The 24,653-nt window shown below is 39.3% G+C and overlaps 5 protein-coding genes across 9 annotated transcripts; 3 read left to right on the forward strand and 2 right to left on the reverse strand.

Moving 5' to 3' along the window:
• The first annotated feature begins 1,548 nt into the window (after window positions 1–1,548).
• LOC113701405 (probable galacturonosyltransferase-like 1) lies at window positions 1,549–3,184 on the forward strand. Its single transcript, XM_027222038.2, has 2 exons — window positions 1,549–2,759; window positions 2,889–3,184. The coding sequence occupies exon 1, from the start codon at window positions 1,700–1,702 to the stop codon at window positions 2,756–2,758; it is 1,059 nt and encodes a 352-aa protein (XP_027077839.1). The 5' UTR covers window positions 1,549–1,699; the 3' UTR covers window position 2,759; window positions 2,889–3,184.
• A 3,128-nt stretch (window positions 3,185–6,312) lies between these two features.
• On the reverse strand, window positions 6,313–10,158 carry LOC113701017 (vacuolar lysine transporter YPQ1-like). 3 transcript variants are annotated; one of them, XM_027221455.2, is made up of 12 exons: window positions 9,605–10,157; window positions 9,416–9,458; window positions 9,172–9,198; window positions 8,576–8,677; window positions 8,281–8,402; window positions 7,932–8,088; window positions 7,477–7,578; window positions 7,265–7,360; window positions 7,126–7,146; window positions 6,967–7,025; window positions 6,726–6,816; window positions 6,313–6,608 (listed from the first exon to the last, which is right to left on the reverse strand). In XM_027221455.2, exons 1-12 carry the CDS (start codon window positions 9,844–9,846, stop codon window positions 6,522–6,524), a joined length of 1,149 nt encoding a protein of 382 aa, XP_027077256.1. In that variant the 5' UTR covers window positions 9,847–10,157; the 3' UTR covers window positions 6,313–6,521. The 3 variants fall into 3 exon arrangements, with proteins under 3 accessions (XP_027077256.1, XP_071914568.1, XP_027077257.1); XM_072058467.1 differs by lacking the exon at window positions 7,126–7,146 and having other exon boundaries at window positions 9,605–10,158; XM_027221456.2 differs by lacking the exon at window positions 9,172–9,198 and having other exon boundaries at window positions 9,605–10,156.
• A 517-nt stretch (window positions 10,159–10,675) lies between these two features.
• LOC113701018 (uncharacterized) lies at window positions 10,676–14,986 on the reverse strand. Of its 3 annotated transcripts, none has more exons than XM_027221458.2 (9): window positions 14,732–14,986; window positions 14,540–14,632; window positions 14,078–14,156; window positions 13,897–13,975; window positions 13,719–13,758; window positions 13,489–13,623; window positions 13,207–13,344; window positions 12,320–12,652; window positions 10,676–11,801 (listed from the first exon to the last, which is right to left on the reverse strand). In XM_027221458.2, the coding sequence occupies exons 1-8, from the start codon at window positions 14,935–14,937 to the stop codon at window positions 12,361–12,363; spliced, it is 1,062 nt and encodes a 353-aa protein (XP_027077259.1). In that variant the 5' UTR covers window positions 14,938–14,986; the 3' UTR covers window positions 10,676–11,801; window positions 12,320–12,360. The 3 variants fall into 3 exon arrangements, with proteins under 3 accessions (XP_027077259.1, XP_027077258.1, XP_071916558.1); XM_027221457.2 differs by having other exon boundaries at window positions 10,676–11,984; XM_072060457.1 differs by lacking the exon at window positions 10,676–11,801 and having other exon boundaries at window positions 12,034–12,652.
• A 1,398-nt stretch (window positions 14,987–16,384) lies between these two features.
• On the forward strand, window positions 16,385–17,612 carry LOC113701597 (probable calcium-binding protein CML41). Its single transcript, XM_027222331.2, has one exon. The coding sequence runs from the start codon at window positions 16,725–16,727 to the stop codon at window positions 17,310–17,312; it is 588 nt and encodes a 195-aa protein (XP_027078132.1). The 5' UTR covers window positions 16,385–16,724; the 3' UTR covers window positions 17,313–17,612.
• Window positions 17,613–20,572: 2,960 nt separating this feature from the next.
• LOC140011486 (lysM domain receptor-like kinase 4) lies at window positions 20,573–23,052 on the forward strand. Its single transcript, XM_072060462.1, has one exon. It carries the CDS (start codon window positions 20,901–20,903, stop codon window positions 22,833–22,835), a length of 1,935 nt encoding a protein of 644 aa, XP_071916563.1. The 5' UTR covers window positions 20,573–20,900; the 3' UTR covers window positions 22,836–23,052.
• Window positions 23,053–24,653: the final 1,601 nt, after the last annotated feature.

A 24,653-nucleotide genomic window follows, 5' to 3' on the forward strand; every position in this document is an offset into this window, starting at 1 on the left:
CTGATGATTGAGTTCAAGTTTTGTGAAATGTGATCGTAGACGTAGAGGGTTTTAGAAGATCCAGTAATGATGGTGGTAGGCATATATGCCTGCGTGAATTATTATGAATTGACGATGGCCTGGAGACACGGGCTCGAAAGTAGGCTCCGGAATTTAATGTTGCACTTACTATACGGAACAAAATAAGCGATGAATCAGTTGCAATGCTCACTAACTTGTCCTTGTTTTATCAGTTGGGATTTGAGTTTTCCTTTCAAGTTAAACCAGCAATGTGGGTCTGCTTTCTCCGTACATCTTTTCTGTTGCACCTTAGTTTGGACTCCTTGAATCTGCCACCTGTTATCGGTAGAAGACTCACATGTAGTTACTCAGATTATCTCTCATCTTTTCTTCTCTGTCTTCCTTTTTTTTTTTTTTTTTTTTGTTGGGGTTAAATTTTTCGTTCAGTTGGGTGAATTTCTGATCCTATATAAGGTTGTTGTCAGCATAATTTGTTCCTAAGCTAATGCCGCAACGATTTAGCTTAGGGATGCTCCGCAAATATCCAGCTGAAATGTTACACAGAAGACGTGACAGATCTGCTAGAACCGTCCACGACGTGGATGGCTCAACCAAATGAAATAGAGGAATTAGGAGAGCCAGAATTGGAGCATAGCGGTATTTTAATTAGAAAGTAGCATACTTACGTTGCCATGCCAGGTCCCCGGAGCAAAAGTTGACAACAACCTGCCAGTACCATTGAATTCCTTTCCACCAAAAAAAAAAAAAAAAGGGTGAATCCCTAGTATTGTTTTGATTGAATCTTTCAAATATGAATGAGAAGTTTAACACCTAATCTTTACTTGTCCATAGTTCACCAACTTTTTTCACTTTTACAATTTTTTCCTATTACCCTCCTACTCCTCCCCATATCTTTCCTATTTCCAATCGTCGTCACGTTCAGGATTTAAACACTGAACCTGATAATGAAGAGAATTCTAAGAGCACTCCTTTGGCCACGGAGGTTATCTCAGTAGTTCAGTGATCAGCGGAGAACTCTCAGAGTACTTATGCTGCCAAGTTCAAGCGAGTCTAATAGTTGGGGGTGGGAGTTAAAAAAAGAGAGAGAAATTTTCACTTGACATTAGGTACTTCTTTTTTAATGTCAATTTACCTTTTTATTCTTTTTTAAAAGACTTAGAGCAGTTTTAGAACTTTTTTCTTTTTGGGCTTTACTTAAGTACAAATTATGAAAGACAGGATGATTTTGTTTGTCAACTTTGTACGCTAAATTTCCGTCGCTGGGGACGACAATGGAACTGGAAAGATTCACTCTCCTTGGACTTTACCTCACCCAGCAAAACTACAGAGGTATTCTCTGTACTCTATAGTAGTCTGTAGCGTCAATCTAGTCATCCTCCAAATTTTACTCAAATATCATCGAATCGACTGACATCAAAAGAGGGTCACATTATTAATTACGCTCAAAGTTGCTGCTGCTTAAATATCACACATTGAACTCAGAAATTCTATTAACTCCACGGCTTTGGGCAATAACTAGTGAAGGACAGACAGAAAGGAAATAATAAGAGAGAAACACACAACCGGACTTCCAACACAAAGAAAAGAGAGAGAGAGTCTTCCTCTCTCCACTCTCCCCTTCTCATCATCTTCTTTTTCCCATAATTCATTCCGTCGCCACTTGTATTTGCTCCATACGATGTCAAGATTTTCTTCATCAGTTAGCCCTGTCAAGATTATTTCTCTCCTCCTGTGGTTCATCTCTACTGCTCCGACCGCTATCAATGCAACTACCAAAATCAACCACCTACAATTCAAGTTCAGAGAAGCACCACAATTCTACAACTCTCATGCTTGCCATCACCTAAGCTACACCGCCTGCTCAGATAATGCAGTGCACGTAGCCATGACCCTGGATGTAGCCTACCTCAGGGGATCAATGGCTGTGATTCTCTCGGTTCTTCAGCACACTTCTTGCCCGGAAAACGTAATCTTCCATTTTGTTGCTTCCGCTTCCGCAGATATTAGCCACCTGAACCTCACTATAGCCGAGTCATTTCCGTATCTTAGCTTCACAATCTATCCCTTCGATGATTCGGCCGTGGCAGGATTAATATCAACCTCAATCCGGGCTGCTTTGGATTGCCCTTTAAACTATGCGCGTAACTACCTGGCCGATCTCCTTCCTTCGTGCGTTGGAAGAGTAGTTTATCTGGATTCTGATTTAGTCCTGGTCGATGACATTGCAAAACTAGTTGCCACTCCGTTAGGTGTTCGAGCAGTTTTAGCTGCACCTGAGTATTGCAATGCCAACTTCACCTCCTACTTTACGCCTACGTTTTGGTCCAACCCTTCACTTTCTTTAACGTTTGCCAATCGTAAACCTTGCTACTTCAACACGGGAGTGATGGTGATTGACGTGGAGAGATGGAGAGCTGGAGATTACACCACAAAGATAATAGAGTGGATGGAGCTCCAGAAGAGAATGAGAATCTATGAATTAGGTTCTTTGCCTCCTTTTTTGCTTGTTTTCGCCGGAAACATAGCCCCCGTGGATCATAGATGGAACCAACATGGTCTTGGAGGAGATAATTTTAGGGGCCTATGCCGGGATTTACATCCTGGCCCGGTTAGCCTACTGCATTGGAGCGGAAAGGGGAAGCCATGGGCTCGACTGGATGCCAACCGGCCATGTCCTCTTGATGCCCTTTGGGCACCTTATGATCTCTTGCAAACGCCATTTCTTCTTGAATCTTGAGGTAATCGATGATTGCATATTCTTTCTTCCTTTTTTTTTGTTTTCTGCCCATTATTTTCAGATCAGGAAATGGATCACTAGTAAATTCATTTGGTCGCGTAATTTATATTGTGTTTCCTAATTATTACAGGGGTGTTACTAGCATGTAGATTGAATTACAAAAGAAGGCAGAGATCCGTGGCTAGAGATCCTCCTCCTTTGTGAGTGAATTTTCCTACACAAATATACATATATATATATAGTATTTCAGTTCCGTAAGTTCGCCAGCTTACTGATGATGATGATGATGGCTGTTTGTATATTATACATGTAGTACTAGATTTCTTGAGTTTTTGGCTGTGTATACGTGCCTGCCGCCTGAGAGGCTGAGAACAGGTTTGAGTACAGCGGAACAAACTTTAACAAAAGTACAGACTTAGTTATCCAGAGGATCTCCTTTTGCGGCAGTTAATTACCTTGCTCGAAGTTTGTTGTCCAGAACTTGAATGTGCTATTGCCTATTGCGTTTGCTGCAAAAAAAATCCACCGAGATTCCGATTCCCTCGTAGTATTGTAGGACTGAAATTTTAAGTGGATCGCTTTGTAAATAAATATTTTCACAACAATGGCTATGGTAAATTTTTTGATAAAAATAAAAGATACTTTTTTTTTAAATTTATTTAAGAGAAATTCTAAACTTAATAAGAAAGTCAAATAGAATATTTTAAGAGCATACGACACATGGTGGCCGACTAATATCCTACCACCTCACTTGAGTCCTATTAATTAAAAAGACCATCCTTTTGATCATGTGCAACAAGAAACTAATCTGAATCCTTCCCTCCTTAGCCATACTTCATTTGCATTTTTGCTTCTTTCAAAGTCGATGCGATCATCTCGGTACTTATTTGAAGATCAACACCGATGACATAAGCCAAACTAGAAGAATTAAGTTCAAATGAGGCATTAGTTGGACGAGAAAATTTTTGCTTGAGCATAATATGAAGATGGAAAGTGTGGTACGATCCCGTAAGCATACATGTTATGCTTTTTGTATGATACAGTAAAGTCCAGGGGCGACTTTGGTTTTTCCAGCTATTATTATGAACACTAACCACGGGATAACTAGTGGCTGATAAATGACATGATCCGATTCCCGATAGGGATAGCTACCCTCATCTTGTTGAATTACTTGATTTTATTTCATTTGAGGCCTTTTCCCCCTCTTTGTTTGAGGCTTGTCGAGGCAGAATAACGCCAAATATAGTTAATCTTTTGGTAAATTTTTTTTTGTTTTTTGGATTGAATTCAATTTCGATCACCACCAAAATTTAGGTTATGTTTCCAGAATATCACCCACTAATACTAGTCTCGTATTCACAACGGAATTCAAACACAGGATCATCTATAAAAAAAAAAGTGATTCGACTTTAATTACCAACCGATTCAAAATTAGTTGACCTATGGCTTGCCCAAATTGCTCTCATGACACTTGGCTACTACGTAAATATTTCAAGGTTCTCTCGCTGATTGTACAACAATTACAACCAACTTTACATTTTTTTTCTTCGATTAGAGAGAATATTCTTTTAATAGCTGAATGGTACCAACGAATAATGTTCATAGATTTGATTAACTGCGTAATTTGACTTGAGAAACAAGAAAGAGACCTCCTCCAATAGCCCGGACGATAAGAATTAAGTGGGAAACTTGTACGAAGACTTGAGAGTGTCGGTGCCATCCTTCTTCGGGCTGGGGGGGAGACCGGCAAATGCTTTTGTTTGAAATATTTGACGACTTCGATCTGAGAAGCACATGGGAGAACAATGAAAAGCGAGGCCTTCATCACCATGCAGCCGTCTGATTGGATTCTTAATGAGAAAAAGATTGCAGTTGATGTTCTAAGTGGGTCCTAAACTAAAGCACCCTTTGGACAAGGACGACCAATGTCAATTACTAATAATTTTTTTTTTGTGGGGTTATAAGTAGTAATGTCCTAATCAGACTTCTTTAAAAATAACGTTTACAGAATAGGCTAGTTTAGGTTATAGGAATTCTATCGTGTCGATAAAAAAAAAAAAAAAGATAACGTTTACAACCCAGAAAATTGGACTGGAAATGTATGCTAGGTCATTTTTTCCTTTTTCTTTCCTTTTTGAATCAAAAGTGTTAGTACTATTACGTTCCTTTCAATTCATGTAGCTGAATATTATGGACTCATTTGAGGTTTTTGATTAATCAACTTTCTAAGCCTTAAATCTCTCAGATTTTAATTGCTAAACACCTCAAATTTTGAAATTAACACCTTTAATCACTAAGATGTAACAGCTCATGATACTTTTTTTCTCCATATATATTACGCTTGAAATTAATACTACCTTTTTTAAAAAAAAAAAAAAAAAAGTAAATATCTGCTTCATCCAATAAATGACTTCTTTTCTGGTATTCCAATATGAGGTTTCAACTTTCTGATATTTTAATTATTAAATACCTCAATTTTTGTAGGGGTATTACAAAGTCCAATTTGAAGACCAATATGGTTTAAGATCCAAATCACCAGTTGTTTTAATCACTCAGAAAAAACGCTCCTTGTAGATAAGACATTGAGAAAGATCAGGGCTAGAATTGGGCCGTGAATGGGTATCGGATACGACAGAAGACATTTCACGACGAAATATGAAATGGACAGATGTTGCATGGGCCTGCAGTGAGCAGACAATCTTGCGCAAAACTCAATCCAAGATTGTACCCAGGACCCACCCAAATCAATTTTGCCAAATAGAATCTGTTTGATTGATGTCTAGGGATGGCAATGGGGGCACCCGCCCCACGGGGGGCTCTCGGGGCGGGGGGTGGGGAAGTATACCCACGCCCCGTCACCCGCAAAACAAAAAAAAAAAAAAAATATATATATAAATATATATAATATGTAAGTTAATTAGTTATAAACTTATGATAATGATATTATTAGTTAGATGTATTATATAATGTATATTAGTTTATGTAATATAATTGATATTATCAATTATATGAATAATTATGCATGTCTACTAATAGAATTTATTAATTAGTTATACTAAATTTACTAATACATTTATACTAAATTTCTAATTACACTTAATAGAATAACACTTTTTTTTCAAAAAAAAGTACAAACACAATAAAGAATTAGTGATTGCATTTGTACTAAAAGTGAAAACTTGACTATTTTAGTTATATTTATTTCATCATATTGGATTGTATTCAAATAACTTCTGTTTGATTGTTTTTATGAGTTTCAATTGTAAAATTACAATGAATAATAATTTGGTGATGTGTTGATATTTTAGGTACTTGATTATTTATTAAAATGTAATTATAATAAAATTTTATTAATCCCACGGGGAAAGCGAGGCAAGGCGGGGCGGAGGCGGGGGGAGCGGGAAACGAGGGACGGGCGAAACTAATAGGCAATGGGGCGGGGGCGGGGGCGGGGGAACCCGCCCCGTTGCCATCCCTATTGATGTCAGATCAAGGGAAAATAGTGGGTCGAGCTTTTGCAGGATCAAACCTCCACAAGGGACAAAATGAGGGGATAAAAAAATCGGTTCAACATCTAAATAATCAAACCTCCAAAGTGGGGGAAAAAAATGAACTTGCAAAAGTTCCTCCAAAACAAGAGTCAGCTCTCAACATTAAAAGAACTTACATTAATTCGATCACACTTCAAAACCGCGCACTAACCGGAGAACGCAATTCTGTCATCTCTAGCTCGTTAAAGCTTCAAACTTGATGAAGATGGTGCTCATTCCTTGTTTGCCTCCACCAAGTAGTCATGACCTCTGTCGTCTCTGTTGCGCAAATATTTGTAGTATACGTACTGTAATATTATCTGCGGTTACGTCCATTAAGGCGAAGCATCCAAATGATTGATACCATGGAAAGAGGACTAGAAGTAAAAAGGATTTTTTTTTTTTTTTTAAAAAAAAAATATTTGAGATAAGGATACAAATAAGTCCAGCAACACACAGGCAACGGCATCTAGCAACCACGGCATGTTGGCCTTAATTTTGTCCCACTCCGTGTTTCTCACCAGAATACTGCATCCATTAATTAGTAAACAAATCCGACCAGTAATTAAAAGTCCTTTGTGTTTATTATTATTATCAGTATTTTTCGTTTGTGAGGAGTGCAGATTTGCTCCTCATTAACAATTATTTCAATTATTTACACACTTTACATATGCATACCTGCCCACATAAGCGGCATTTGCAATCAGCGCAAAGATAAACATCAAAGGATTTAGGCCCTGTAAAGTTTGAAAAGAAGACATCTTATGATTGAGGGAAGCTATTGAAAAAAGTGTAAAGACTTAAAAATGGAGTCAGAAAAGGTTTTTAGTGCCATACCTCCACGCTTCCTCTTTTGATCTGATAAAGCAGAACAAAGGAAAAAAAACAAAACCAATACTCAGAAGAAAACCGTCATGGAAGGCGCAAGAACTCATTTTAAACCCGATAGTAATCATCTGGGCAGAGAAGAACTTACGTTTAACCATATTTGAGGAAGTCGACCGCCCATGTATATGGCAGCCATCATCCATCCCAACCATTGCCCAACTGCATTGCTTCCCATTCCGTGCTCCTGTTGTTGCCATACATAACTTCATCAACTCTTCTTATCACGAAACGAAACAAAGCATGTGAACTCCAAGCAAGGAGGAGGAGTTGAAATTTCAGCTAAAAAAAATCATAGAGTACTTGTAATAGTTTCCTCCCACTGAATCCAATGGATGCTTGCATCATAGCCTTGGTTTGTGTAGGCATGCTCATCGACGTCGCTACAAAAGCACCATAACCAGCCTGCGAATAAGTCATGTTTTGCAGTCAAACAAATTTGGCGTTAGTGTTAAGTAACACAACAATTTCTGAATGGTTATGTGCTAATCTCGAGGTAATATGCCTTTTATCCCCTTTGTTGAGGAGGTTATTTGCGCTTTTAAAATTATTTTCGTTCCAAACCGAGCCGTTTTCATGGTCACCCAGTTTCAAGTTTTAGTGGCAGATTGCGAGTGAGTTCAAACAAAGTCAAAGGAAAGGAGAAATCTGGTAAAAGCATTAATCAAGATAGGATGTCATTTCGCACTAACAATGAATGAAGAGAACATTCCAGGAAGAGTGAGTGCGTGCTTTATCATTTACGACGAGACACTTACGGATCGGGGGAGGATGGGTCTGCTCGTAGCGCTCTGGGTTGCCTCATCCTCTGACGAAGAGCCATCCTCCAGGCCGATAGCTGAAGGACCACTTCTCACTGGCCATATCGACGAACGAATGGGAGGAGTGGCGCTGCCGGCCAAAGATCTGGCTGACCTGCAGAACCTCCGTCGAATACGTATAAGTGCACAATTGCATCTACCATTTTTGTTTTAATATATATAGAGTTAATTTGTTTTCATCACAGAAGCTAGCTATCAATTACTACTACTGGGTATCATACAAACCTTGTCAAAAGGATAAAGAAATAAATAAATCAAATGCATTCAGAAGAAGACAAATACGCACGTGTAGTAGTAATCTCTACGCTGAGGAGTTTTGGTAGCGGCGGTAGGTATCGGAATTCCTGAATCGGTCGACCTCTGTCTCTGCTTATGCGGCCTCAGAGGCTTTTTCAAGTCTTCATGACTCTGATACACCATGAGAAATACTAAATATTAATGCAGTAAATCATATATCACGTTGTAGTATTGGAAAAAAAAAGAAGAAGAAGAAGCAAGTATAAATATGCAGCACAAGCTGGTACAGTTGCTCAGAAGTACTGTTCCATTAGGAGAAAAAAAACCAATTGGATATAAGGTACCTCTTGTCTAGAGGTACTGTTCCTTCGAGATTTCCACCACCCGTATATGTGATCATAGTACAAGCTCTGCAATACTAATAGCACAGTAGTCGTCGAATAAAGCTGCCCCCAGCAATTTTGACGACAAAAAAAAAAAAAGAGAGTATCTAATCAGTTCAACTTCAAGATGGTGGTGAGCTGTGACGGCACACATATAAACACTAATCAATGTGATATATACTCCCTCCCTTTTTTTATAACTGACGTTTAAGAAATTTACTCTTAAGTACTTTTATCTGTCGTTTTACTATCCCCATGCAGCATTAATTATTTTTTCACAATTTTACCCTTTTATCTCTCTTTTTCAATACAGGGTTCTTAATTACTACTCCTAGTTAGTTTGCATTGCTTTTGGCCTAGTAAAACAGCACCATTTAGTACTCTAGTGAGAAAAAACATGGATGAATTCGACAATTAATGAGGGTACAAAAGGAAAGTAGTGTATAGATTTAAACAATGAAAAACTTTTCTTAATTGGTGTGCAAAACCTTAAACGTCAGTTATAAAAAAAGGGAGGGAGTATATAATAACCAATCTGTACATTTAACACTACTTACCAGAGCGGTGTAAAATTGTGTTGGCAACTGCGCCATCAAGAAAATGAATGGTCAGCGAGTGAGGGAGAGAGACGACAGATACGATTCTCAACCAGAGACATAAATGCTGATCTTTGCTGTATAAGAACCGCACCCCAGTTTTCTTTCTTCTTGGTCTTTGTTTTTATATTTTATCATATAAAAAATTATACTACATGGAGTAATAAATAGTAGTCCTAAAAGCAAGGGCAAACAAGAGCCTTACCGTTGCAGGTTCGAGAAGGCATCCGAATAGATTAAATATGTCACTGCATCAAGAAAGAAAAAAATACAGAATGGTTATACGGGCATCGATTTTAACGATTCAGATCGCCGTCTTTGAAGTGAAAATCTCCACCAATACGTGAAGAAGCTCGATCATGTCTGATTCAAAACGGAAGACAATGATACATACCCGGCAACCCATGTGAAAAGAAACAATGGAGAAATGCCATGGCTGGACTTGGTGCGGAAGTTGGTGACGATTTGAGGGATTTCGGCCACTCCCCAACAGAGGAGGCTAACAAGACCCAATGCGAAAGACGAATCATCTCTGAAGTTGCATAGGCAATCCTTGAAGTACCTGTTAACCCATCCAACGCATGGTTTTTGCTCTTTTACACAGTAAGAAATTGATTTCTGCACTAAACCCTTCATATTTTTCTCCTATATCTCGTTAGTGTTTGTTGTCGAGTGATATGATGAGAACGGCATGTAGCAGGCAGGACTAAATAAGGACTCCCATCTCGTTCACCTTAAATCGCAGGGCAAATGCTGCTGAGATATCAGTGTTTTGACCCTTCTACCCTAGACCGTGCCCGTCCAAACTCCAAACTCCTCCTCCCTCTTTTTAACCTAATAACTATACATGGCATCATATCTGTAGAGACCCATTGTGGATTTGTCCACCGCGGCAACCCCGTCACCTCGGCAACCTTCTTGGGGAGCAGGAACGACCTGGACTCCCTGGTGGTCAAGAGGGTGTTGGGATGTACCGGGAGGAGCCTCCAGGTCAAGGGTTCGAATCCCTGGGGAGGCCCCTCCCGGTACATCCCAACACCCTCTTGACCACCAGGGAGTCCAGGTCGTTCCTGCTCCCCAAGACGGTTGCCGAGGTGACGGGGTTGCCGCGGTGGACAAATCCACAATGGGTCTCTACAATATCAAATATACTTTTTTATTTTGCGTCAGTTAGTCCGTCAAATTCGAGTGATTTATTATTCTAAAACTGAGGATACGTTGGAGAATATGGATATTGAATCAATCATCGAAGATCTTGTAGTCTCTCTTTTTTGGAAAATTCAAGAATTGGAAAGCCATAAAGTGCGTATGATTTTCGTTCAATTTACATATTCATATTTCATCATACGAGAATCATCTCATTAACTTCAGATTTAGATGTTCAAGAGTTTTAGAAATTCATCAGCCTACGATCAGCATCTTCAAACAGCAGGGAAGAGGACAAAAATACAAGGAAAAAAGAAGGGGGGGAAAATCGCCTACTTTTATAGTTGAGGAATTGGCGCCTCCAAGTTCGAATCAACCGGGAAGAATCAAGCCAAAAACACACAATCTCCTTGGTGGGGTGTGTCTATATATGACATCTCTTAGATTTGACAAATCATGTGACTGGACTATTTTTTTTTTTTTTGTCAACACAGGGATGTTCGGGTCAATCCTTACGGGGCCCGACTAATCCCCTGCGCCTGAAGTACCCCGCCTCCAAGAGCACCCAAGCGGTATGTGAAGTCAGACTCGAACTTGTGCCACCGTGAGAATTACCCCATGGCCTCACCGGCTGACCCCGAGGGGCTATGCGACTGGACTATTCTTTGGAGTAAATGTATGTTTTCTTACGCAGAACGTTTGTCCTATTACTGCTAATTACCGGGTCCTACTCCTGACATTCCCATCCATTAAACATAATGAAGAAACAAAACTGGAGACAGCATCATTTGACAGAGTTGAGTATGGAGTATGGACAGAAACAGCTAAACAAGATAGGCCACGTTCAAGAATATTAGGCAAATCAATAGAGGAAGAAAACATCGGGGGTGGGTTAGGCATCAAGTTGTTGGAATTTGACCCGGACGGTAATCCGCATTCAATCCCGGGAGGAGCTCACTACATTTGCACAATCCTCGTCCAATATTCTATTCCCATCGAGCATGTCCCTAGTGTTTCTTTTTGTGGATAGAAATGAGTTTTCATTAACAGCGAGGATAAGGATGGAAAGGTTCTAGAGGTCACTTCCAGTTCTCTTCTTGCTGTCACGGACTCACGGTTTTATAGACGGCTCGTGCTACACTTTTGCCGTTTCTAAGCAGCGACGGTGCGCTGCAAGCTGGAGGAGAATGTGGTACACGTGTACTCATTTGTAAACACTTGTCAGCAAAACAAAGGAAGATTATCCTGAGAACTCAGAAGCCGTCGAAACTCGTCCATGTTCTCCATTCCTGTGCTTTTGTCGGGCACGCCATTGGCCATTATTCCGTTTAGCGGTTCTGGAAGCTGCCCGCCGCACCTCTTTTCCATCGCTTTCTATCGTCGCTTTTTGCAGCTTCCTAACTACCTCTCAACGCCAGTTGGTTCTATTACCACAAACCAATGCCCTGCACAAGTTGGATTTTCAAACATGTTTACGCCATTTCAGGTTATCCTTCCCAGTCCTCAGTCATCATATCGGCCTCCCCAAATGCATCAATGCCAGCTCTAGGGACTACTAAGCTAGTCAGCATGTTCAATGGAAATGCAGTACGCTATTTAAAAGTCACCATCTATTCAATTACCTGCAGCTGCATGGTTGGATGGTAGTAAAGTTTTAAGCAAGCAACTAAAAATATATTATGCGGGTCAACCATAAATGGGCTCCAACCTAGCCTTAATTTAGCGATGAAAATTAGTGAAATTTCTTGCATCAAACTCATGTGACACATGATCATGAACTAATCAAAACATTCTTGAAATTGGATCAAGCTCTGTCAGCTGCAAGCAAGAGAAGTTTTTGTTCTTCTCATACAATGGCATAGAATACTCTTGTTAAAAGCAGCTCCAGTTGCATCGGCAACAAGTGCTCCTGGTATTCTAATCCATTTGCAAGTTAGCAGTACAGAAGTTGTATGAATATTACCTGGCCTCTGCCAAATCTCTTCAGCTATTAACAACAGAATCTCATGGACTTGGCGGATTGTGGACGAATGGACTCTCAACATGGCGAATTATATCCTGCAATCCAGACCTATAAGTAGGATGAAGCAGCTTCACTCCCAGCTCTTCCTTCATACGGCTATTTGAGACTCGCTTCTCCTCACTGTAGCCCCCCTCTGGGATGAGGGAGTCTGTTATTAGAGGATTGATGAGTGGTTGTCCATGGTCTGGCCACTTGCTCTTCACCAAATTCTGTGCAAATGTAAAGACTTCCACTCGTGGGGCAGGGTCATCATCAACAATGTTGTATATTTTCCTGACAGAGAACCATACGGAAATGACAAAAAGAAAATAAAAGAAGAATAATTAATACAACATTTCAGAGGTCATTTAAGCACAGAACTATAATGCATTATAAGCGTGTTCGTCCATCTTAGAACAGCAGCACCGAGCCACTCAGATGCATTCACCCATTAAATGTCCCAGTGATATTTCCCAGTATGCACATCAATTGTTCGCAATTAGGCTTTTTTGACTCTAACATGCTTGCAGCCTTGAACCAACACTGAATCATCTGAAACCATTTCTATCGCATCACAAACGCATTGTACTCACAACGCAAAACATTTCAAACTAGAAATCGAGAATTTTGAGAAAAGGATTCATCCTGCATTAAACAGGTAGCTGAACCAATACAAAGCTTCAGGACACCAAAGGTTATACATTAGAAGAAATCGAATCATCCCTAATTCGCACTTTAAAATGTTAAAATAAGAAATTCACGGTTCTATATTTTCATTCTCTCTTTCATAATATAAAACCTCATGGTCTGGGCCATGCAGGCAAAAAGATCTATGAAATTCAGTTTACCCTCCAGATGGCTTCTCTATGCTGGCATTGAGTGCTTGGCAGATGTCAGCAACATGGATCCTGGATGTGTAACGCCTCGATGATCGCATTCTCTGACTTGTGGACAGTGGCTCCTGCTTAATTATGGTATCAATGGCACTGCGTAGCAAAAACATTAACAGAAAATCAAGCTGATGGAAATAAGCTTGCGACAAATGAATGCATATTCAGATGGCAGACTTATGGAGATTGAGAGATAACAATGTGGCAATTATATTTAGGAGATCGATCAGACACTATAACCTTCTGCCAGGGCCATAGATACCTCCGAGTCGAAATATTTGTACTGCCACGTCCAGATCACGACCAAACCTTAACCATCCTTCCTCAGCAGCTAATCTAGCTCTAGCCAACTCATTAGTGGGAATGATCGGATGACTGGCAGGGAAAAATGCATTGCTTGTGAGCCTGCCAGCTATTCAAATATCATTCAATATTGTTAAAAACAAAGTCGTTGGTCAATGCAAACTTACTCTTCATCCACCCATGCACCACAACTATCTCCATATACACCTGCATGTCAAATCCCAGAATTTCAGATATCAGTCAGACACAGAATTGACCCCAAAAGTTGTAAGGGCAGTCATGTTCATGTATGCTAGGTCATCGCATACGTGCAAACAGATAGCATTTTATGATAAGAGAACTTACGAGTTGATGACAAGTAACTAAGCCACCTAACATTGCCTTGTTTTAGTTTACTTTTCAATAGCCCTTTATGATGAAGCATCTGCAATAATGGTAAGACAATTAATGGAGGCAGAGATACAAGTAAAACAAAATGTTTTCAGAAGCATTATTCCTTTGACTGTCCAATTTAGCATATACTCACAGGATCACCAAGACCCGCAACAGGAGGAATTGATATAACGAGATGACTGTGATGTTGTATGACATCAAGAACTTCCGGGCTGCAAATACAGCAAAGAAGAAACAACTCTTCAAGTTTTTTTTTTGGCTTAAGCAACGGGTGTTCAAAAAATGTAAAAGGATTATTTCCAAGATTAACATTTAATTGTGAAAAATAAACAAAACTCTTTACGGAAACATGATAACGTTAAATTCCAGATAGTTGCAAAATTTTAACTAACAAATACTTGACAAGACCCAGGTAACAATAACTAACAGGAACAGCATAGTACATCAGCATTGTTCCTGAGCATATCAATTAACATGTCCGTACAGGCTTCAATGTCTAAAGCAGTTATTTGTGATAAATTTCAAGGAGATTCATAAAAGGTATACAAATCCAATAGAAAGTTACTTACTACTACTACTACTACTACTAACTTACTCAGGGTCATTTGCGTCAAAGATGTAGGCATCAAATCCCATTTGTTCGAGTTTCGTTTTCTTAGGAATGCTGGTACAGGTCCCACTCACCACCCTGCGTACAGTTATATACTAGCAGAAATGAAATGAAAAACTTCAAATAAAATGCCCCACAAACAGGAAGCTTTGGTTCCAAATTTACAAGTGATATTACCATCCTTTGTTCTTCAAATCAGCAGCAAAGAATTGTCCCACGAAACCCATGCCCAGAATAAACATCTGCAGATTCTGGGAATTTGGTATAGGACTTCCGGAGTTATCCTGCAGATTGCATCTCAGACGGAGGTAAGACGAAGCCGTCGGAGTCGAGATTGTGTGAGCAAAGCGGGGGGAAATTGCCGGCGACCGCGCCAGGGCCATGCCACTACTGCACTCGACGTTGAAGTTGAAAGGGCCTCAGCAGCTGGAAGTTCTGTCTTTTAACTCTGTAAGCCTGTTCCAATTGGGCTTCGTCAACTTTATTGGACTGCAACACCCTTTGAATTTCAGGAGGCCCACCGTTATTATCCCGCTGGAAAAATATATGTATTTTATCTTCACACAAGCCCTTTATTTATTATTGAGGTAAATGATCCGTAATTGCAAGTGCAAATTTCATTTAAAAAAAAAAAAAAAAAGAAGCGTATGTTGAAGTAATTTGGCAGGTTGGGGTGGGAAGAATTGGGTCAAGGAAAATCAATCAGCTTGTTGGCTAGCAGAACAAGTTTGCCTCGTTGTTAAGCAAAATATTAGTAAACAAATCGCCACATGATCGATTTGTTATTACACCAGCTACATATATTTCATATCACAATTTAAGCTCAAAGGTAGAAGGAGGAGGAGCCAACGTTTTAATCCAGAATGAATAGAGATAACAATTGCGCCACCACCACAATAATAAAGAGAAATGCAATTGTATTGCATCATCGACTTTGGAATGGAGTGCTGCTGATGTCAATCAATTGGCAATTGGCTATTTGGCTATTTGGCAATTTGGCATGGTCGGTTCCTTCCGCCCAACCAATCCATGTCACGGGTGAGGTGACGAAGCTGAAAAAACACACGCGCACACAAACGTGAAACAGTGCGTTCTTTTAATTTGTTAGTCTTATTGTTAGTATTATTAGTTTTGGTATGTTTTTTTTTTTTTTTTTTTTTTTATGGTGAGTGCATTCTTCACGGAAGCTGCTACCCAGGACCGTGTTAGGCAATGTTACATTGGCCTTTAATTTAATTAAAGCTCCCCAAAGCCACAAAGCCCATGTAATGTAAGTGCTGGTAGTTTGGTTGCAAATTGTTTTTTCTCACTTTGGCTGACCAAAAGTAAATTTGTAATCCAACCGCGCTCGTAAAATCTTTAGAAATTCAAGTATCAGTTTGTCAATATGAATTCAAGTACGCTTTCGCAATTTGCTGTTAATTTATTTCTTAATAATCGCCGGCCATAATGATTTGATATTTAATAGTTGACGATTTTCACCAAAAGTCAATATAAACTACCACCAAACATTAACATCATGGTCGTCTCTTTTCTTTCTTTCTTTTTGGTTTGCGTTTTTTGGGGGTTAGAAAAATTCAGCCACTATACTTTCAAGAGATGAACACGAACGTCAAATTAACAAATGCAGCCAAACTGTCTGCATGTGTACGTCTTATGCCCAATATGAAATTAGAAATGGAGAAACTAATAATTTTTGAAGTGGTAGTATTAAAGCTTCCCGTTTAGATTCGTTAGGGAGCAAACCTCATAGATAGATACCCATGAAAAAGAATGCTTTTATTCCACGCCTCTGTACGTTGGCTGGGGGCAAGCATAATACTATGCCAACAACTAAAAGTTTTAGCGTCAATTCTTTCGGGCCCGAAGGAAGCTGCCATGCAGGTTCCTCCCACCAAAACTTCACGTAATCAATCACTAATGACTAAACTAACTCCCCTTCGCAGTTCAAGCTCAACACCACCTCTCTTCTTCTAACTTCCCCCGGACATGTATCAAACAAGCTACTAGTTTATTCCTTTGCTCCGCCCTTCCCCAGTAAAAATTTAAAAAATTCGCACTCTTGCAAACCACTCTATAAAGTGTAACGAGTAATTCGTCTCCTTCAGACCCTTTTTCGTTATCAATTATCAATCCGTCCCCCTAATAAAATTTCAGCATCAAAATCAATATGGAACCCGAAAGAGTTCCCAAATCTTTTGGTTGTCTTCCGCACCGAAATCTCAAGTTGAGCTTAAGCCGGTCCAGATCCAAGTCTGCCTCCAGCTCGACCTCCAGCCCAAGAACTCCCAAATCACCCTCCGTCACCCCACGCAAAAGCACCAGTTCCAGTACGCAGTCCAAGGAAGACGAGTATCGAGAAGTTTTTCGCCGTTTCGACAACGACAACGATGGAAGAATCTCAGCAGTGGAGTTGAGGGCTTATTTTGGTTCGGTGGGAGAGTACATGTCCCACGAGGATGCTGAAACCGTGATCCGTGATGCGGACACCGATGGAGACAGCCTCATCGACTTTCAAGATTTTCTGAGGTTGATGAAGAAGGAAGGTTCAGAGGATGAGGACTTGAAGGCGGCCTTCGAAATGTTTGAATTCCAGAAAGGGTCTGGGAGGATAACGCCCAAGAGCTTGCAGAAAGTATTGAGTCGCTTAGGGGATGCCAAATCCTACGACGAGTGTGTTGAAATGATCGAAGTTCATGACACTGATGGCAAGGGCGAACTCCATTTTCAGGAGTTCCAGCAAATGATGATGGCTTAACTTCAATCATCTTTGATCTTTTTGGCTTCAAGTCCCCCCTAGTTCTTTATTCTCCACAAAACATGCTGGTTCAGGGACGGGGTGTCCTGAATCGCGATCTAAGAAATAAAACAATGAACGCCCCAAAAAAAAAAAAAAATCGAATCATGTGCAAAACACGAATCTAGCTAGCTAGAAACTCGAACAAAACTCCAAATGTAATGTGATTGCTGTTTCAGTGCTGATTGCACTTTTTAAGTTTGTCGGGTCATGCTATATATATATATACTCCTGCTGCGTTGATAAAGAGGTTTGGTCGAATCTGGATTTTCCCGTATTCTTGTTTTACATATGTTGGCTAAGTTTCATCGAGCAATGCAATTTACGAAATTAATTCGCCGAAGAGCAAGAGCTGCGAACCTACGTTTACTTCTTCTGGGAATGTAAATCAATTCCAGACAGGCTTCGACAGTAACTAATTGTACTAACTTTTTTTTCCTCCATTTCTTCGATTCTTAATCATTACCAAGGCATATCTACAAGACAGTTTAGTATTCTCCAATTCCCCCATACCTTCGTTCTTGCTTTTATGATCATCAACCGTGTAGAATCACTCTTAACTCTTTTGCTCCATGTTTTTGTGACTAATCAAAGTTCATTCGCTTGATTGATTAATTGTGAGTTTGTTTATTGATTTATCAATTATTCATGATCTAATTTAGAGATGATGTATTTACTTTCATTGCATGGCTGTTTTGTGCTAACACTAAAATTAGATTGAGTCCATAGAGTTAAAAATAAATAAATAAACAAAAGAACGATGATAAAGTACTCTAGGATCCGTCTAAGATTTTGATAAACTTTACTGTTCTTGTAGCTGAAGAACAAGGCTTCACTTTCCCTTTCTTTCCATGCTATAGTAGTCGACTAGCACCTGGGGACAACGTCAATTATTCGACTTGGTACCTTATCGGGGATGCATGGGAAAAAATAACTTGTAATATTTTCCCCCTTCACCCTAATGCTGGTGTTTTATACGAAGGGAACCTTAATAAATAGTTTGGGCTTGATTTATTAAGACTTTATTGTGTTCGCGCGTACTCAAATTTGGATAAAAATGAAGATTCAATTAAACTATGGAATTAGATTTGAACTTGTAACAATGCGGTTCGTTAAGGTTGGAATACTCTTTTATGTTTTTTATATATGTACTAATAGTTGAGAAATTAGATATTATTATTTATTGTATAAAATTTAGGGATAATTTTAAGAAACCACCCCTGAGATTTCTCATAAATTCACTTAGCTCCCCTAAGGTTACAAAAATTACACCCACCTCCCTTACCCATTTGAAATGACAATAGTAACATTTATATTTTAATAAAACTCCCTTGCTACCATGTTTATACAAAAGATGGATTTTATATATTTTTTTCTTTTTATTCATTTCTCTTATAGAAGTATAGAAGAACCATTAATGTTGTCGCTAATATCTATCCAGATCAAATGTTAAACTAATAATATTTTTTAATAACTTTCAATATCATCCAATTTTTTTGTAACTTTTTTTTGGTATCAAGATCAAGAATAAATAAAAAAATAATTATAAACAAATGACCCAAAATCACTACCAAACTATAGTAATTCCATCAGTAAACTAGTTCATAAACTTTAAGAAAAATAAGATAACACTTTCTTCTTTATCTTAGAAAAAATCAATATCCCCAATAAAGCATTATGAAAAATAGCAAAAGATTAATTGTTATAGTTGATTATCAAATAATAGATATTGGCATGAAAAACTTAACACTCTTTATATGTGTGTGTGTGTGTGTCAAATTACTTTATAATTTTTTACAAAAACAAATTAAACTTTATAACATAAGGGTATTTTAGGATATTCATTAAAAATTTGACCCCATTTTAAGGTTTGGTTACCAAAATATCAAATCAAGAAAGGTAAATGTAATTTTTAAAATATCAAGAGAGCTAAGTGAAATGGTTAGAAACCTCAAGAGAGGTTTCTAAAATTACCCCTAAAATTTATATGTATTATTAAAAACAAACATTATAAACATTAAAACAATAAAAAAAAACTTATGAACTTTCAAATCTAGGTCAAACCTATTAGAGATTAAATCAAATCAATCTCGATCTTAAATTTTAAACTTGTATAGTATTCAAATACAAATTCAAAGTTGAGTGAAATTTTTGTGTTTGGATAGCAAATTAGTTACACAAATTTATTTACTTGCATTATATATATTTTTTTAATTTCATTTTTATCACTTTTTTTTCAAAGAAATTACCCCAAATAATCTCTCATCCAAACACGCTTGAATCAAATCAATCGATAACTTTAAAAAGAAAGATAGATCCTCAATTCATCTACAGTCCTACTCCTCGTTTCTCCGTCTCATTGTGGGAATGCAGAATTACAGAGCGGATCCTCAATTCTATTGGATGACGCTACTATGATATTCGCCGGGCCTTTGAACTCGAACGTTATTCCGCTTTGGACTTTGCTGGCGGGAAGTTGGCGGCCGGGAGGGGCGGGGGTCGGTGATAACTAGCAAGTAGCAGCCAACCCTGTCCAAAGCCGCGATGAGTTGGTCAAACTTTGACCTGGTCGTTTTCCGACTTTCTCGGATCATGAATTAGTTCATCTTTTTTGTGTTACATACTTGTTCCTTTTATGAATCTCGTTGTGGACGGCACAACCAAAGATGGAAAAGCGAGAAATATGTAAGATCACATTTGTACCACGAGGGCTCAAGCCCGTGAAAAGAATTATTTGTTCAAATAATTTGGACAGTGAACTTATCTCAAATAATATTTCGCTTGTATCATAAACACATTTTTCAATTTATTTTTTTATATTTTCAACCAACTTTTTATCTTACATACGTCACATCACAAAAAAATGCTACATTAATTATTCCAAATAATACCCTATTCAAACAAACCCGGACAGTGCAACGCTTCCTATTTGATTGATGGGTTAATAATAATAGACCATACACATGTATTATAATGAACGTACAAATTTTCCTTTTATCAAAGTGTTGGCATTGGTATGATACAATTGATGCTTCCATGCATCAATTAGTTATAGAAATTCTCCTTTTTGTGTTTCTTAAAATTTCAACGCAAAAAAAAATTAATTAGACCGGTTACATCCCAAACCCCAAAAACCCAAAAATAAAATTTTTAAAAAAATTTTTCTTTGAATGAATGGAGTCAATGGAGCAGCTGTTCATTTATAAGGCTTGCTCACACATGGCCAACGAAATTGATAGGACTCCGTTTTAGTTGGCGGGCGGTGGACCTGCTACTCTTCATAATTTTTAAAATTGGATCAAATTCGCGGAAACTCAGAAAACCTTTCAAGTCAAAGAAACTCCCAAAGCCAACTATGGAGGGGGAGACGATCAGAATTGATGCTTTTGGACTGCGTCTTCTTTCTTACTTTCTAGAGATAAGCCAATTCTGTGCGCGTTCCGCCGCCTCCCTCCCCAAAAAACAAATACTCTCATAATACGCTGACCGCATCACATTTCTCAGACGCAAAATTTTTGCGCCAGTAATAGTTGGAACCTGTGATGAAATATGGATCGTTTGCATCTTCATTTGGCTCTTTTCATCTTTCTAATCTGTAACTGTTCTTTGATCGAATCCCAGCAGCCGTACATCGGAAAGGCCACAAACAGATGCGACAGCGCCGATAATTCCACATCTGTTCTGGGCTATAGTTGCAATGGCGTGACCCAAAGTTGCCAAGCCTATCTCACCTTCAGATCTCTACCACCTTTCAACTCCGTTTCTTCCATCTCATCCCTCTTAGCAGCTGATCCATCCCACCTCTCCCAGCTCAACAAAGTTTCTCAAGACGCAACATTCGAGACTAACAGGACCGTGCTTGTTCCCGTCAACTGCTCCTGTTCAGGTTCGCACTATCAATTCAACACATCTTACGTTATTCAGCACGGCAACACCTACTTCTCAATTGCCAATAGCACTTTCCAAGGCTTGTCCACCTGTCAAGCTCTACAAGCACAAAATGCCAATCTTAGTACTGGGAACTTGATTGTGGGTACCAGGATTAGAGTTCCGCTAAGATGTGCTTGCCCGACTAAGAATCAAGCCGACGACGGCGTCAAATATCTGTTGAGTTATTTAGTCACTTGGGGTCAATACGTTTCTGCGATTAGCTCAATGTTTGGAGTGGATACTGGGAAAACTCTCCAAGCCAATGGATTGTCTGAACAAAATTTTAATATTTATCCCTTTACGACTCTCTTAGTTCCGCTTCAGAACTCGCCATCCAGTTCCCAAACTGTGGAGCCGCCTCCGCCACCGTCGCAGCAGTCACCGCCAACTTTAATTGCCCCTCCTCCAAACAGTAGCTCAAGAAAAACCTGGGTATATGCTCTCGTTGGAACTCTTGGCGGGTTAGCTCTAATAGCCGTATTTGGGCTGCTTATATTCTGGTTTCGTTTTGCTAAAAGAAAGAAGAAAGAAAAGGATTCATTTATTGCATCAGAAAGCTTTGAATCAATCGAGAAACCACTCGAGAAGAGGAAGAAGTTGGAGGAAGAAGACATGTCTCAGAATTTCTGGGATAGTTTACCTAGTTTTGCTCATTCTCTTCAACTATACACCTATGAAGAAATTAAATTGGCAACACAGAATTTTAGTCCTAGTAGTTTGATTGGTGGATCGGTTTACCGTGGTACGATCAAAGGGGATTATGCTGCCGTTAAGAAAATGAGCGGAGATGTGTCTGAGGAAATTAATCTACTGAACAAGATCAGCCATTTGAATCTTATCCGGCTTTCCGGGGTTTGTTTCAGCGATGGGTATTGGTATCTTGTTTACGAGTATGCTGCCAATGGAGCATTGAGTGATTGGCTCTATGAAAACCAGGGCACACAAAAGAAAAAGTGTTTGGATTGGAAGCAGAGATTACAGATTTGCTTGGATGTGGCCACGGGGCTTAATTATCTTCATAGCTACACTTCCCCTCCCCACGTGCACAAAAATCTAAAAAGCAGCAATGTTCTTCTTGATGCTGATTTCAGGGCGAAGATCAGTAATTTTGGGCTAGCAAGATCAGCAGATGGGCAAGGAGGCCAGTTTGCCTTGACCAGGCACATTATTGGGACGAAAGGTTTCATGGCTCCTGAGTATTTGGAGAATGGTCTGGTATCCACAATGCTTGATGTTTATTCATTTGGGGTTCTCCTGCTGGAGATTTTCACTGGCAAAGAAGTCGCTGTCTTGTATGAAGCTGTGAATGTGAACTTGGCAGAGATTCTGAGCCCTGTGCTTGACGAGAAAGACGGGATCGAGAACTTGAGCCAGATCATGGATTCTTCTCTCGGAGGAAATTATCCTTCCGAACTTGCAATTTTGCTCATCAGATTGATTGCTAGTTGCTTAAAGAAAGATCCATCTGCCCGCCCAACCATGCATGAGATTGTCCAGACTCTGTCCACATCCGTCACTGCCACAACATCTTGGCATTCCAAACAAAGTGCCTAAAGCATATGCCTTCGGATACATGAGTTGTTTTGGAGTTTTGTAGCTTCATCTTTTTGTCTATTATTCCTGATCTGTACATATTGATTCAAGAAATATTTGTACTGATAGAGAGAGCCATAGATCATTCCCACTTGATGGATTCAAGATTATTGTTTCTGTCACTGCTGAGTGCTGATCCTCTTTTTACTCCATAATGTGAAACGTTTTAATTCCACAATTGTTTATGCTTGTTGACACAAATTTCCTTTCACACATGCCAGCAATATCTATTTGGCATTACTCTGGTTTTTCTCCAATTCAAATCAGACTACCAGATATTCTCGTGTTCATGGGCCAGAATGAGGAATAATAAAATAAGAACCACCCTTGAGCAGCCCTCATTAAACAAATATGGGTCGGCTGGTAGGCATTTCAAATTTTCGTGAACCTACCGACCAGTAAACTTTCTGCATAAATTTGCAGCAAGAGGGCTTTGAAAGGGGCCATATAATTATGTGCATCCAGGCAAGCTAGGAGTAGGAAGGAACTTGGAGACCTGACCTGCTGACAAGAATTAGCAAGGACGTTGGAGCATATACAGAATAGCTTGAAATATTCAGAACTCTACCACTTAAGCAAGAAATGATTTTGCAACCATTAGTTGCTCAACATGTGAGAAAGGCAGAACATCCCTTACTAATATCTTTCCAGCCCTTTTTCTGTGTTTGGGGTGCACAAGAAGATTAGAGAAGGATCTCATAAAATACCCACACAACCACGGTAGCAAGCAACACAAAGATTAGACCTTGATCGCAGACTGATTATTTAATTTGTTAATGACAACGTGTGGTATAAAAAAGTGACCATTCAAATTTCTTTCAACAGATGAATGGAAACTTGAATAGCTTCCACACCAGGCAAAGGTTGAAGAAACAAGTCACGTCCGTTAAATATGCAACCGCGTGATACAACACAACAACTTTGAGATTGCATGGTGTTTGAAAGCTCGTTTACACTAATTAATAAGCCAGTGTCAAAAGCATTTCTTTTTATATAATTATTTTCTTGTTTTGTTCCTTTCCTTTTGGTAATTCAGTCCATAACCATTTCCTTCCCCTGCTCTGAAGTTTGAATAACATGGCTCAACAGCTGGTGTCAGAAAACCATTAGCCAATGTTGTTATTGCACGAATGAATACTTTGAAACATTCCTCTGATTTTTAAGTAGGAAGGTCTTTTTCATGTCAAGAAGGTGTGTGTGATAACCAGTTGCATCTGGTGAATCAAATGCTTATGTCTTCAAATACACTAGTTGATTTAAACTTCAAAAGGTCACTTTTGTGCGCTAAAATCGAGTTGCCTTGCGAGTAAATGCGCTCTATCATGTTGTTTAATCATGTTTGAGTTGCCGTAGAAAATGATACCAAATAGTAGTAATAGCTTTTCCTTTCAGAGTATAAACTCCCCACCTGCAAGATGTTCAACTGGTCCCTTACCAGTTTTCATCCGCTCGACTTCTAAAAGTTCTAGTCAATAGGTACTGATGCGACTGCTGAAGTGAAGGTCCGACCTGACCGGGTGCCTAGGGAGCGAGCGGAGTCGTCCGACCTGCGCGCGGGCGAGCTGCGGGGCTGGGTCCCCTGTAGCAACTCCGACGATCAAGTCAGAGGAAGATTTGTAAGTGAAAGAGTAGAGATTGTGCTATGAATAGCGTACCTTGTGTTTTCCCCCACGCATGGTATTTATAGAGTCACAGGTAGTAGTCTCCTAGTAGAACAGGGAGTCCTTATGGGAGCATAACTCTCCCTAGGGCTCCATAGCTTAGTTAGGGCGTGCTTGG

This window comes from Coffea arabica, chromosome 7e, assembly GCF_036785885.1.
Source record: "Coffea arabica cultivar ET-39 chromosome 7e, Coffea Arabica ET-39 HiFi, whole genome shotgun sequence".
Classification (NCBI taxonomy): domain Eukaryota; kingdom Viridiplantae; phylum Streptophyta; class Magnoliopsida; order Gentianales; family Rubiaceae; genus Coffea; species Coffea arabica.

Excerpts from the sequence above, each read along its gene's own strand:
- LOC113701405 (XM_027222038.2), top strand. The coding sequence starts at position 1,700 with ATGTCAAGATTTTCTTCATCAGTTAGCCCTGTCAAGATTATTTCTCTC.
- LOC113701017 (XM_027221455.2), bottom strand. The coding sequence starts at position 9,846 with ATGAAGGGTTTAGTGCAGAAATCAATTTCTTACTGTGTAAAAGAGCAA. Across the intron at positions 7,579-7,931 it reads GACCCATCCTCCCCCGATCC|GCTGGTTATGGTGCTTTTGT; the intron begins GTAAGTGTCTCG and ends ACTTATTCGCAG. Across the intron at positions 7,026-7,125 it reads TCAAAAGAGGAAGCGTGGAG|GGCCTAAATCCTTTGATGTT; the intron begins GTATGGCACTAA and ends CAAACTTTACAG.
- LOC113701018 (XM_027221458.2), bottom strand. The coding sequence starts at position 14,937 with ATGGCCCTGGCGCGGTCGCCGGCAATTTCCCCCCGCTTTGCTCACACA. Across the intron at positions 13,976-14,077 it reads TTGCGGGTCTTGGTGATCCT|ATGCTTCATCATAAAGGGCT; the intron begins GTGAGTATATGC and ends CCATTATTGCAG. Across the intron at positions 13,345-13,488 it reads ATCTATGGCCCTGGCAGAAG|TGCCATTGATACCATAATTA; the intron begins GTTATAGTGTCT and ends TTTGCTACGCAG.
- LOC113701597 (XM_027222331.2), top strand. The coding sequence starts at position 16,725 with ATGGAACCCGAAAGAGTTCCCAAATCTTTTGGTTGTCTTCCGCACCGA.
- LOC140011486 (XM_072060462.1), top strand. The coding sequence starts at position 20,901 with ATGGATCGTTTGCATCTTCATTTGGCTCTTTTCATCTTTCTAATCTGT.